This window comes from Tursiops truncatus, chromosome 19, assembly GCF_011762595.2.
Source record: "Tursiops truncatus isolate mTurTru1 chromosome 19, mTurTru1.mat.Y, whole genome shotgun sequence".
Lineage (NCBI taxonomy): Eukaryota > Metazoa > Chordata > Mammalia > Artiodactyla > Delphinidae > Tursiops > Tursiops truncatus.
Window position 1 is genome coordinate 11,338,810 of NC_047052.1, and position 15,428 is coordinate 11,354,237.

The 15,428-nt window shown below is 36.7% G+C and overlaps 1 protein-coding gene across 7 annotated transcripts in view; it reads right to left on the reverse strand.

The window, feature by feature from the left end:
- CNTNAP4 (contactin associated protein family member 4) overlaps nucleotides 1-15,428 on the reverse strand; it is a 262,949-nt gene that overhangs the window by 63,077 nt on the left and 184,444 nt on the right. For all 7 annotated transcript variants that reach the window (XM_019941613.3, XM_019941626.3, XM_019941632.3 and 4 more), the window contains 3 exons: nucleotides 14,215-14,386; nucleotides 7,734-7,840; nucleotides 4,742-4,861 (listed from right to left, as the gene is read on the reverse strand). In XM_019941613.3, coding sequence (XP_019797172.1) covers nucleotides 4,742-4,861; nucleotides 7,734-7,840; nucleotides 14,215-14,386 — 399 coding nt within the window. The remainder of the gene's footprint in view (nucleotides 1-4,741; nucleotides 4,862-7,733; nucleotides 7,841-14,214; nucleotides 14,387-15,428) is intronic.

The following is a 15,428-nucleotide window of genomic DNA, read 5'->3' on the forward strand; positions in this document are numbered from 1 at the left end:
CAAGGTAAATGTTGATTTAATAGAAATGAAATAATTCATTCAATAAAATGAAATTAATAATTTCCCTACCATTGAGATGGTCATGAAAAATGTACATGGCCTATAAATGACTGATTATTATACATAATAAACATAATGTAGGCATGCATGTGTGTGTATACAGTCCATCCTCATTATCTGCAGATTCTCATCATTTGTGAATCTGCCTACTCACTAAAATTTATATGAATCCCCAAATCAGTTCTTGAGGTGCTCTTGTATGTCTGTAGACACAAAGCAAAAAAACCGAGTTGCCCAATATGGATTTCAGCTGCCCAGCTGAAGTTGAACAGAGCCACACTCTGACTCCTTGCTTCAGCTCTCATACTGTCAACACGTATCCTATTTGTGCCATGGTCTTTGTACTTGGTGATTTCACTATTTAAAGTGGCCTCCAAGCATAGAGCTGAAGAGCGGTCCAGGGTTCCCAAGCACAAGAAGGCTGTGATGTGCCTTCTGAGAACACATGTGATAGAAAAGCTTCCTTCAGGTAAGCGTTCTGGTGCTATTGGTTGTGAGTTCAATGTTAATGAATCAACAGTATGTGTTAAATAAGGTGTCTTTAGTCTGAAACACTAGTAAAGCAAGGTTATATATTGATCAGTTGATGAGAATACTATGACCAGAGGCATGCAGGAACCTAATCTTACTGTAATTCCCTGGGAGCAATGGTTCAGTATTCACTAATTCAAGTGTCTGTGGTTACTTTACAGAACATTACTATCACAGATAATGAGAACTCTCTCTGTGTGTGTGTGTGTGTGTGTGTGTGTGTGATATTACTTAAAGTTTTAAAGATTACAGATACTTAGAGGCATCTGAATTGCAGAATCAAAACTTCATAAAGCAAGTGCATATGAATAGTTCAGGGTGCTCTTGTGGGAATGCAGGATTCACAGGGATGCAGTGATAGACTGTTAAATCTCGCTCACAACACAAACAGAAAAAATCAGAAAGTTATTTGACGCTTAAATTCATATCTTTCATTTGCAAAATTTTCCTTTTCTCTCTGTGAAGTCTTCTCACATTTATTATGTTCAATTCTCACATAATAGAGCGGGGTGTTCTCTAAAGGTTGAGAACCACAGGTCGAAAACAGCTACTCCCAAACCTGGGTGCACAAAAGCATCAAATGGGGAGATTTTTAAAAACACTGATTTTATCGTCTCACCCCAACCCTCCTGCCTCAGAGCACTACCTGGAAGTCGTGCTGTGCCGACTGGGGAATTTCATTGAGGAGATAAACATGTAAGAGTCATCAGCTGTCTCAGGTTGCTTTGGCATTTGGAGCGGTGCTATGGTCTGAATGTTTGTGTCCTCCACTAAAATTCATATGTTGAATCACTAACCCCCAAAGGTAATGGTTTCAGTAGGTGGCACCTCTGGGAGGTCATGAGGTCAAGAGGGGGGAGCCCTCATGAATGGAATTAGTGCTCTTATAAAAGAGACCCCACAGAGCTCCTTCTATCATGTGAGGATACAAGAAGTCTGAAAGCTGGAAGGCAGCCCTCACCTGACAATGCTGGCACCATGACCTAGGACTTCCCATCGTCTAAAACTGTGAGAAATATTTCTATTGTTTATAAGCTACCCAGTCGGTGGCATTCTGCTACAACACCAAACAGACTAAGACAGGTAGCGTCCTCAATGATGGAGACAGCAAACAGAAGCCACCTGGTTGTGTTATATGAAAAATCTCTAAGACACATTCTATAGTAATTTTCCCGAATATGTGTGGCCAAGGTTTTACCACTACCCTGCAGTTTTCAGAATTACACATTAATACAAAGAAACTGTTGCTCCCATATTCAACTGGCTTCGCAGTTCCACATTTGAATGTGTAACAGACATTTCAAACTCAAAATGTGTAAAACTAAGCTCGTTATCTTTCCCTTCAAACCTTCTCTGACCACATCTCAAATAATGGCAACTTAATCACTCCCATTTTCCCAAGCCAAAAATGTGGTGTTAGTTTTTTGGTTCCTTTTGTTTTCTCATTCCTCACACATATTCAATGAGAAAATTTAATCTCTGTCCACCATCTACATTGTATCATCCAGTACAACCCACCATCTCCAGCTCTTGCCTGGATTCTTGCGTTACTTGAACTTGGTCTCCAAACAGACTTCCAAACTCCTATTATACATATACATCTTATCTACATGTATGTACGTATTTGGTACACACACACACACACACACACACACACACACACACACACACATACACACACACACACATTTTCTAACTCCTTTCTACCCCTGCTCCTAGACAGGCATTTCCCAACACAGGAGCAATCATGATTTTATTAAAGGAAGTCAGATTGCATCTACCATTGCTTAAAACTCTCCAATGTCTTCTCAGCTCATTCAGGGTAAAAACCAGAGACCTTACACGTTGTAAGGACCCATGACTCTTCCTCTCCTGCCCCCGCCCACTTGATTCCCTCTTGCTCTCCTACTACTCCCAGATTACTCACCATACTCCAGTCACACTTTATCTGCTGCTGTTTTCTGAACACACCTGGTGAGATCACCTCTCTCAGGACTTAGCACTTCCTATTTCCTCTGCCCGGAAGGCTCTTTCCCTAGATATTCACTGCCAGATTTTAAGTAGTAAATCCTCCTCTGCCAAGCCTCCTGCTTCAATTTCATATTTCCTTTTTCTGCTTATTTTGCTCCATGAAATGCTGACTTCCTGACACAGCGCTATCCAATGTAAACTTTTTCCAATGATGGACTAGATGGCTATGGAGTAGTTAAAATGTGGCTAGTGAGACTGAGGAATTGGCTTTTAATTTAATCTTATTTTAATGAATTAACTTCAACTTGTAATATTTGTTTCAAGTCATTTAGTTATATTAATTTTAATTAAATGTGAATCTAAATAGGCATTTGTTGCTAGTGGCCACTACACTGGACTGCACGATTCATCTAGAATCTATTTGTGTTTGACAGTGAAGGGATCAACAGTCTTTTTTACAATATTTACAGACGATTTTTCCCCAGCACCACTTGTTGAAAAGACCATCTTTCCTTCACTGTTCATCAGTGCCACCTTTGCAATGAATCAACTATCCATATATGAGGGAGTCTGTTTATAGATTCTCTGTTGCTTCATTGGTCTATTTGTTTATCCTTGTGTCAATTACATGCTGTTTTACTTAGCCTATCAATATAATGTTTATAATACATCTGGTAGAGTTGAGTCCTCCAACTTTACTCTTTAAGACTGATTTGGTTCTTCTTGTCCCTTCAAATTTACTGATAAATTGTAGAATCTGCTTGCCAATTTTCACGAAAAAAATTACACCAACGAACAAACACACTGCTGAAATTTTAATTAAGGTTTGCACTGAATCAATACCTAGTTGGGAAGAACTGACGTTTATACCACCGTATTGAGTTTTCCAATCAAGGAAACTTTCATATTTCTCCACTTATTTAGGATTTAATTTATCTCAAGAGTATTTTACATTTATCTGTATAAAAGTTGTACACATATTTTTTAAGATTTATTACCATGTATTTGAGGTTTTTGATGCTACTGAAAATAGAATCTTCTAAAATTTCATTTTAATTGCTGGTATACAAAAATGAAATTAATTTTTACATTAACTTGATATCTAGTGATCATCCTAACTTTTAATAGTTAGTCTGTAGATTGTTGAAAATACTCTCAATACATAACCTGGCCATCTACAAATAATGAGAGGCATAGTTCTTCCTTTCCGGTACATGTATCTTTCATTTCTTTCTCTTGCTTTATTGCACTGGCTAGGACCTCCAAAACAATGGTGAACAGAATGATAATAGCAGGCACCTTTGTGTTAATGTTGGTAACAGGGGTAAAGTTTTCAATATTTCACAATAAACTGTGATATGTGCTGTAGGTTTTTTTATGGGTCCTCTTTAACAAATTAAGTAAATTTTCTTCTATTGGTAATTTACTGAGCTTTCATTTTCTCTTTATCATGAATGGATGTTGAATTTAATCAAACACATATTCCAAGACTATTAATTCCTCTTTAAGTTTATGTAAGTAAAGAATTCAAGAATAAAATTCATTTATGCCCAAATTTAAAAAGTAAATATTTTCAAAGCTTTCATGTGTATCAACCTTTTTTCTTTTATTATTATTATTTAAAATATTTTTCCACTTTATGTTGGCAAAAATTGTATATATGTATGGTTTGTAATGTGATGGTTTCATATGAATATACATTGTGAAATGCTCACCATAAACAAGCTAATTAGCATTCATTACCACAGTTGTTACATTTTTTTTTCTTTTCATCCCCCTACTCCCCTCCCCTTGGGCTACCACCTGTTTGTTCTCTGTATCTGTGAGTCTGTTTCTCTTTTGTTATGTTTGTTCATTTGTTTTGTTTTCTAGATTCTACTTATAAGTGAAATCATATGGTGTGTATCAATCTTCTAAGAGGAATAAAGTCTATCCTTTTTGTTTTGGGACTTAATAAGATACATTTATTATTAGATGTTCTACACAGATACCACATGCATAGAAAATAATGACATTTTAAATCACCACCATTAAACTATTTTTTAAAGATTTACTTTAAGTTCTTCTACTGAACAATATACATTTTAATCAAGTTGCAAATTATGTCAACCTCTTACTTGTTTCATTTTAATTTTGTGTGTTTAAAATTTAACTATTAAATGAAAATTGATTAACTCACCAGTCATATTGCAATATAGAAGAAATGGTTCCAGGGGACCACTTCCATCTGCATCTATATAGTAAAATCCTGAAGTATTTCCTCTATGCTTATAGGCTTCACATGACTGCTCATAGATAGCTGTAAAAAAAAAAAAAAAGTAGCATCATAAGTGAAATAGTATAAAATTAATTTCTTTAATTTTAATTTGGACACAGAATACTCCAAGTCTTGAAATTTGTATGTACATTACTGACCAGGAGAAAAGGTAACACACACTTTAAAACAAAACTCATTTTTTAAATTATTATGGCTGAAAGAAGGTTAGATAGAAAAAAGGAAGAATGAGATTGTATTTTATGGCATTTCTTTTTATGATTAAAGGAATATGAGAATAAAAAGTTAGTTCATTTTTACATTAGGTAAAACAACAAAGGAGATGGTAGGTGTTTTAAATGTTAAGATCCTTATAAGTATAATGTGACTTCCATTTTGGACATGCATCCAAATGGCTCTTTTGACAACCATTTTGGAATTTCTAATTCTAGTATCACCTTGTAATAACCTAACATGTGAAGCACAATAGTGTAATCTCCTTAAATAATCTACTGTTATTCAAAAATTATGCAATAGAAAAGTTTTAAATAATGCGTCAACTAGTCTCCTTTCTCACATAAAATTATCTATAGGTAAAATCCTTTTTTCCATAAAAGAAATAGGATTTACAAAGCTTCTCATGAATAATTTTAAAAGTAATTTACATAAGAAACTTTCTCTAATGCTCTGTAATAAGAATTTAAGATAATTAAAATTCAAAGCAGAAGAAATATAAAATATATGCCCTCAAGTGGTCTCAGTGTGTTTTGATCCATAATTGGATGTTTTTAATTACACAATTATATATTTGCCATGTACAAGGTTTGAGATTAACAACCGTATATGATGCATTCATCTCATTGAACACTTGGCCAAATGTAATGGTGATTTCCATCAAGCTTTTAATTTTGTGAAATGAGAAATAAACCATCCCCTGAATATCATTCCTTGATCTATTCTAAATTTTCAAAATTATGTTAATGAGTTTTTAGATCATATGAAATAATGTAACTAATTTTCTCAATGTTACAGAGATTTCAGATAATCATACATATTAACTTCTCTACTCCTCCACAGTTTCTTGGTTTTATTTTATTGCTATTGTATATTACACAGACAGAAATATAAGATGGATTGGTTTCTAGTCACATTTGTATTTTGTGCAGTGAAGTGGACATATGAAAATGGTTCATTTATATATTACTATACGCGCATACATGCGTTGATGAATTCTTTGAAAGAGGCTGGGATATAAACATAACTTTGCAGAGAGGGCTGGTATTAGAAAGGACACACAACTGCATGAGGGTAATTGGGAGTACTTTTGCTTTATGTGTATTACTTGGCTTTTTATAACATGACTGTTTAACATATTATTTTCTAGTAAAACCTTTTAAAAGACCCCCATCACTCACCCTCCCTCAACTCAGGCTAACGATACTGATGGCGTCATTATAATTGGGTTTGTCATCCTGGCCCCATTTCCCAGAATGGTCATTGGCAAAACCCTTCAGCTCCCTTTAGACTACCTGCTCAAGAACCTAATAAATTAACTCAATGATTGGATCAAACTGTGGGCCACAGATGAAAATACGTTATTTATTCACCATCTGATTTTTTTGGCTCAGAGATGTTTGTGTTTATATTTGTATTTAGTCATTGATAACAGTTGAAAATAAACAAATAGTCAATTAAAACACATTCTATTAGCTTTCTGTTTTGAGTTAGTTACTATAATTGGGATGATACCGGATATGAAGAATTAAAATACACCGTCTCTTTGCTGCTGGTGACTTGGGACAAGTGACTTGGCCCTGGCTTGAGTGACAGCACGCGTTCTTCCTGTTCTTAAGAGGCACTCCAACCCACACAAGCTGATTCCCCAGGAAAGACTGGCTGCAGTGGTGAAGGCACGAGGGTGAGGCCAGAAGGTCCCGTGGCCCCTGCTCACGCCCTTTCCAGCCCTGAGGCAGGACTTCTGAGAGTCCCTTGTGGAGCCTCCAGGGGTGGGAGCCCAGGATTCCAATCTCAACTCCAGCAGGAGTACAAAGCAGTGCACAGTGAAGAGACGAGAGTGGGACTGCACCTAGCGCCCTTGCCTGAAGTCATGGCTACGGGCCAATAGTACTGAGAGTTAAGCTGCTCAGCAATGTCAGCAGCAATATGAAAAAATGGGAAGGAAAAAATGGGCATTTGGGTCTCCCCATCCCACGTCCTGAACAAGTAGACAAGAAAATGACATGAGTCTTATGACACATGCAAAACTTTTCACCAGGAAAAAAATGAACGGCTTCTAACACAGGAAAAGAGTATTTGGTTGTGGTCCCAGCCTCTGGAGCATCATTGCAAGGGTTCACGTTCTCACTGTGCCTCAACTATTCCAGGAGCTTCTGGGCATGGTGATTAATCTCTCCCTGTAACCTAGTAAACTAGGGATAATAACAGTGACTACACCCACCTACTAAGGTGGTCAGCAGAATTAAAGAAGTTGGGACATGTAAAATACTAGAGCAGTACCTGGCATTTAGAAAATACTCAATAAAATTAACTATTATGATTAATTCCATTTCTACCATCCTTATTCTCATCATCCTTATTAATGGAGTTGCAAGAGAATTGAAGGATCACCTATTCTGCACTGTATTTTATGCTTATCCTTAGCTACCTTTGTTTTCTACACGTGTTTTCCCCTTACCAGCTCTCTTACTCTTTTCTGTCTTGCTTTATTTTATGTGCTTCTGTAAGCTACCTTGACTACTTTATGAAAAGTGTGGACTAAAAATAAACTAGAAATCAACTGAATGCTAATAAGATCCAGGGTTGTACACACATGGACATATATACACACAACAACAAAAAAGGGAAATAAATAAGGGAATCAGGACAGAGGAAAGAACCACAGGTGTGTGTGGCTTACAGTTGTGGCAAGTTGCTCCCCTGTATCCAGTGTTTGTACAGTTGCAGTGAAAGGTGTCCCAGGTCTGGGAACATTGACCACCGTGTTCGCAATAGTTGGGCAAACACCTAAAAGAAGGTGCAGATACAATTACTACTATTCATTTTGAGAAATCACAAAATACTGCCAATGTATACATGATCATGTGAAAGAAGAATGTCAACAGTAACCTAAAGAGTAAATACAGTGTGACTAATGGTCATTCCATTTGTCGTTATGGTACCTTAATCACAAAACTAAACCTTAGATCAATAAATTCATCAGGTTTCAACCAATTCTCAGGTAGCTGTGACTGCTTAATTTTCAACATGTCGTACTATATCATAGCCCTTTCTTTTCCCTAGTGACATAACACTAATTCAATATGTTGCCAGAAACATCAGTAGTTTACATAAAATAACAACATTTAATCATACTGATTTACTATACTGAATATTTAAAGGAAGAGGGAATAAAGAAGAGAAAAGGAAAGAAGGAAGTGGGAGAGAGGGACATCTCTATTCACTTGGTGTATACATCCAGGAATGTTGAAGATGTACAGTATAGATGCACAAACTCCAAGCAGTGGGTCAGGGTGCATTAGGATGCTGAATCAAAATCACAGGGGCTCCCAGGATATTTTAAATTTTTAAGAGAAATACAGGCATACTCGACATCTGTCCAGCACTGCGCAACTTATTGGCTTGAGGTAGTTAAATTTTAACATTAAATAGTAATACATTCCACTTAATCATGTCCTATCTTTGAGAAGCTGGAGTCTTAGTAGTTGTTAAAAAGTAACACCATGTGAAATCAAGTTGAACAAAAGTAAGGGTAGCAGTGTCTGATCTGATCCCAAGCTTTGAAAGGTTGTACACTACATTAAAAATAAACTTAAAATATTTTTCAAATTTTATATATATAATTACAAAAATATATAAAAGTAATATACGTATAAATTACTTTTTAAAAGGTTCTAAATTGTTAGGACAGGGCTTCCCTGGTGGCACAGTGGTTGAGAATCCACCTGCCAAGGCAGGGGACACGGGTTCAAGCCACTACTGAAGCCCACACACAGACAGCCTGTGCTCTGGAACAAGAGAAGCCACCACAATGAGAAGCCTGCGCACCTCAACTACAGAAAGCCCACACACAGCAACGAAGATCCAAAAATAAATAAATTAACTAATTAATTAAAATAAATAAATAAATAAATTGTTAGGACATAAACACTTGTAAAGTTGCCTGGAACTCAGCCACTGTTTAAATGAAAATGTTAGTTATATCTTTTGGCTTAGGACACTGTGAAAAAATTACTGAAATACATTAAGGTACCCTGGACAAAAAAGTTGAAGAGCTTCTGGTATCAACTCAAATAGCCCTGATCAAATAACTGATGCTTTTTAGAATTTAAATTAAAAGTTATATTGAGACCAATGCTCTCATTCACCCCAGAATAAAAAAATAAATAAATTACAAAACCTGTCAAGAATATATACTTGATGAAGTTTCTGCCACCTCCTTTTTTAAAACTAAGACTGGGAACTTCATGTTTTGCTTTTAGGATTTTCCCAATTTTAACTGAAAATAATGTTACTGCTTTTCCTGATTATAAAAAACAGATATGCACTGTACAGAAATCAAACAATATAGGAAACAATAGAGAAGAAATATAATTTATAATTTCAATATATAAAAATTACCACTATAAACATATATGTGTGTGTGTATAATGTATTATGTTCATAAATGTAATCATAAAGTACACGCTACTTTACAACCTTTTTAAGGATTCAAAAATAAATAATGGGCATCTCTCCATGCCAATTAAATTTATATGTATTTTAGCATTTTTATAGATTCACAGGAATCTATTCAAAGAATATTTAAACAGGTATTTAATTTTTTAAGCATTTCAAATCAATAACAATCTAGAAGAAAGAGGGAATTTTAAAAATAAAATTAAAACAATTCTAATTGGTAATCAGAAAAGAAAAGGACAGAGAAGGCTATTCTTTAACAGACCTTGAACAATGTTTTAAAAGGGAGCAGATATAAGTGACTACACCTAAAATTCTAAAGAATGAATCTATTGGGATACATGTACTGTTTCTATTTGATCTGCTGCAAAAGATACTGTGTCCATTTTCCTAGATTCCTGTTAGACTTGACTTTTCATATTTTTTAATTACAATGTGAAAGACTGGATTGTGGATTTTATTTAAATTCATCATATAGTAGTTCTATTTGACTACTAGTAACCTATGGCAAATTACATTGTATAGTGAAGTACTGATTCTCACTAAAGGTTTTAAACAATTATCTTTCATACTTTTCTCCCTGAGAGTCATTTCAACACAAAGTAGAACATAAACAAATGAATATATCAACATGCCCCAAACTGAAGTGGCGTGTATGATTTTATTTATTTATGGCTGTGTTGGGTCTTTGTTGCTGTGTGCGGGTTTTCTCTAGTTGCGGTGAGTGGGGGCTACTCTTCGTTGCAGGGCGCCGGCTTCTCTTGTTATGGAGCACGGGCTCTAGGCACACAGGCTTCCGTAGTTGTGGCATGTGGGATCAGTAGTTGTGGCCTACAGGCTCTAGAGCGCAGGCTCAGTAGTGGTGGTGCACGGGCTTAGTTGCTCCATGGCATGTGGGATCTTCCTGGACCAGGGCTTGAACCCATGTCCCCTGCATAGGCAAGTGGATTCTTAACCACTGTGCCACCAGGGAAGCCCCAGTTGATATTCTTAAAAAGTTGATATCAAAAGATTTCCTTAATACTATTGCTTAATAAGTGGTTTAGGTCCAAGCAACTTAATAAATATTTATGCCCTTAACAATTGTCACCCCTACCCCACTCCCACTTGGGTTTCTGCCCCAAGACATGGGGACATAGAGGACAGCTCCCTTTGCAGTTCTATCCTCACCTCCATCGAGGGACTGATGGCCATCAGCCTCAGTCAGCCCCCACCCAGATTTCCTTGCAGGTCCACAGAGGACAAGGGGAGGGCTTCTAGATGAGTGTGTGTGTGTGTGTGTGTGTGTGTGTGTGTGTGTGTGTGTGTGTCTGTGTCTGTGTCTGTGAGTAAGAAAGGTGTGAGTGTGTAAAGAGTATAGGAATGATCTTATGAGTGTGCAGGTGCGTTTGTAAAGATGCTATGGGTCTATGAGTAGGTGTGTGAGTGTGCTGTGTATGGATGAATGAGTGAGGAGGGGTGTGTGTGTGTGTGTGTGTCTGTGTGTAGACTGTGTGTGACAAGTGACTTTGAGATATGTGAGTATATGCATGTATAGATGTGTGTGGGAGATTTGTACAATGACATTAGTTTACACATAAAGAATGTGTGTAAATGACTGTGTGGGTGTGAGTGTGAGCATGTATGTAAATTTATGTACACCTTTATGTGTAGGTTTGATCCAACTTAAAGTTAGTTACAGTAAAAAGAGAACTACATTGTTTAAGATTCTGTCAGATGTTTTTTTTTTGGCTGTGCCTCATGGCTTGCAGGATCTTAGTTCCCCAAAAAAGGATTGAACCTGGCCCTTCGGCAGTGAAAGCACGGAGTCCTAACCACTGGACCACCAGGGAATTCCGTCTGTCAGATTTTTAAATATATTTTTAATGTTCCTCCTGGTTTCAACTGCAATTTATTAAGCCATAAATTCTGTGTTTAATCTACATAGATTAAGCATGAACCGCAATACATGTTGATGTGCACCCAGGGAAGCGGTACAACATGGCAGGTAGCACGCAGGGGGACTTCCTGGAACCAGGGGGCTTGGATCCGATGCTGGGCTCTGCCTTTAGCCATGTCCTCTTAGCCAACTTACTTAACCGCTCTGTGCATCTATTTCCATGTTTACAAGAAACAAACACTCTAAGAACAGGTTCTAAGGGTTTTTGTGAAGATTAATTTAAATACATATTAATTTATTTACTTAAAATAAATTTTAGAACAGAGTCATTGCACAAGTCTCTCACACAATGCATAAGCTCACGCACATATCCAAAATCGCCCTACATACTCATACAAGTCATGACACACACAATGACACAAGTCCTCAAGCATTAACCCATGCATGTGTACACTCACACATGCACACGCTCACACACAGCCACACCATCCCTACACACACACTTGTAACGTCATTCAGACACATTCCCAGGCCCTTCACTCACTCACATCACCCTACATAAGTCACTCACACACACACACAAACCTAAATACTAATTCATGTTAAGTTAGAATACAACCTACTAAACAGGGTTTCTTTTAAGTCTCTATTTAATAATGCTTTGGAAGCTATGTCAACAGGTATAGCATATACGACCAAGACAGGTGGATACATATTTTCTTCTGAATATAAGAGAATGGAATGAACTTAGAGATACTTTTGGAAGTTTAAAAGGTATACAAATATAAAAGGTACGTTGGTTTTTGCTGTTATTTTTAAGATTTCCAGGGTTACCATCAGCCTAAAATTTTCTTTAAAAAATGTATAGTCAAGATCTCTCCATAATTTGCTACTTCTGAAAAGCGTTTTTCAGGTGTGGTACCGAAACCATAATTCTCCTACTGTGCTGTCTCATGCTCTGTTTTACAAGCGTGCACCTCCGGAAAGCGGGCAAGATGGATTCCTTGTGTAAATGGCAGCTTCAGAGAAACCCACGTTGGAGAGGTGTGGGTCTACCTGTACCAAAAGAACGTTCTGCGATCTGAGACGGTCAAAATGACCATCACTCACAGTGTGGATGACCGAACCTCCCCACCCATTGAGGGTGAGGGCTCCCTGCTTCTGTGAGTGAGATCCACCTCAAGAGAGCTGGCCCAAAGAGCCTTGCTACAGGGCTTCCCCAAAATCAGGATTAACGTTCCTGAGCTGGTGTGGCTGTAATTACGGAGATGGTCACTGTCATTTATTCCCCAAATCAAGCCAATTGAGGTTTATCGTCTCAATTCTCCCTTTATCATCTTTCATTATAGAAAGTATTATTTTCTCTACAAATTGAGTTAAATAAACACATATTCATAGAGAGGAAATGATGGTCTTCTAATCCATTGCTAAATAAGATTATAATTATTTTTTTCTACACATAGAATAATATCTACTAGTGTTCAAAACAGGATCAACAGACATTGATAAACAGTCTTCAGATATAATAGATGTGTATTTATGTTGATAAAATGTTTCATACAAATAAAAAGTTATTTTTAAAGCTCAGAATTTGGGACTTCCCTGGTGGCACAGTGGTTAAGAATCTGCCAATGCAGGGGACATGGGTTCGAGCCCTGGTCTGGGAAGATCCCACATGCCACGGAGCAACTAAGCCTGTGCGCCACAGCTACTGAGCCTGCGCTCTAGAGCCCGCGAGCCTCAGCTACTGAGCCCGCATGCTGCAACTACTGAAGCCTACGCACCTAGAGCCCGTGCCCCGCAACAAAAGAAGTTACTGCAATGAGAAGCCCACACACCGCAATGAAGAGTAGCCCCCGCTCATCACCGCAACTAGAGAAAGCCCGCACGCAGCAATGAAGACCCCACGCGGCCAAAAATGAAAAAAAAAAAAGTTAAAAAACCTCAGAATTTATCTGTTTTCTCAGAATATATATTGAACACTACTACACGGTTGGGGTTAAGTTTGTCACATTGCTTAATTTTTTTTAATCTGGAAAGGCTATGACATTCCACTGAACTCAATAATTAAAAATAACTGCCTTGACGACTGGCAAGATTATTTGGCTATAGTTGCCCATGCCTAAAAATACTTTAAAATTATTAACTATCAATTATTATATTAAAAGTTACTTGTCCTCTGCAATGAACGCCCAAAGCTTGCACTAGCATGCCCTGTACTGGAGTTCCTATTGAAACTACTGGATTGTCCTCACACCTTTATCAACACTACGGCTCCAAACTTTTTCACAGGGAGTTTCCTCTTCATTTTCCCTGCAGAGAAGATAGTAATGGGTTCTTCAAGGTACACATCAGGACCATAGCAACCAGTTAAATTCCTATGCCTCTGAAATATTATTCAGCTGTCATGGAAGCAAAAGCCAGTGTGATAACTGACCACATAGGTCTCTGATTTACTGGTACCTGATGGTCTAGATTACTGTTAGGGTTTCCTAAGCTATTGCGTTTAATGATATATTTTTGATACATTTATACCCCTCTAAAATTATAGCAGCATCAACATCACCTTTTGTGAATTGGTAGCTATTTGTACATATAAATAACATGGTCACATGTCTTCCAGCTAAATTTTATCACTGGAAATATGAAGTATAAAACTAAAAGAATATTTTCTTATTTCTAATGTGAATATTATCTCTTTCCTGTGGAACAGATGATGGTAAGAAAAAGGAGAGAAAAATGTTTGTTTTACATACAAATTTCAATCTGCTGCCAAAAGTTTGAAAATGGACAGGTCAAAATAAAGAAGTGAGATTGCCTTTACCTGTCTGTGATTCCACATGAGTCTATCTGAAGGTCGCTGAAGTTCCCAAGGGACTCCTGCTGAACTGAAATCAGATCTACCATCTTGTGATTGATAGAAATGCGTCTCATACATCCCTGAAACCCACCAAGTGGACTTTTACATTTGGATCCAAAGCTGTTGTCAGGACAACCTGATAAAAACAAAACAATACAAAGTTGATCAGGATACATCATAATGAATCAGGACTCAGTATCTTCACTAAAAAAATTTTTAAAATAGGCATTTGATTATTAAATTGAAATGGAGGCGAAAGCCTACTGCAGTCATCTAAATTACAAATAGCAATTCATACAAACGTACTTCTCTTTATTACCATAGGATTCATAGGAAATTACTACTGTTATAATAATTATGTGCAAGGATACTAACTTGATCCCAACTTTAGAAATACACAGATCAGCTCCAGTATCCTGAACATGTCATTCAGCAGTATTAAATTATATATAACTCAAACACAGGAACTTAGTCTTTTGGGATGCAAAAAGAAGAGCATAAAGGATGAAAGCATGCACTGTAGACAAGAAAAGATAAATCAATAATGCTGAAATACCTTTGTGTTTAAGGCTATTCGGAAAAGGAGTTACGACGACTTGGAATAAAATTACAACTATTTATGTAATTAAATACTTTTCATATGCATATAAGAGCCACATATACATGCATTTTAATAAATCATAATGGCTTAATGTCAAAAACATTTCATTGTTTGACTTTATTTATTCTCTGCCTCATAAAGGAGTGTTTCATTTATATTGATTTTTTTTCTAACACTTATCTAAGACCTGTTTCTAATTATTTAAATAATAAAGAACTATAATATTAACCATTTCTGTCTGGGGTTTAATGATGTTCTCAGTGTTTCTCTATCCAAGTGAAATAAACAATTTTATGGAGTATGAACACATATATTATACTTATGTATTTTTCATTAATCTTTCTTAGCTGTTATGGTTGTCAACCACTAATATAATTTCAAAGAATAAGAAATGAATCAGCAATTCCCTAACTCCTGTACAATCCATGCTAGTTTTCTACCGGGGAATTTCCATTATAATTAAATATTTTGACAGAGGATGTCTCTCCTTAATGCTTTTTTTCCCTAACAAAATACTTTTACCCAGCAAGGAAAGACCAGGATTCATACTTAAAACTGTTATCAGGCACATTGATAT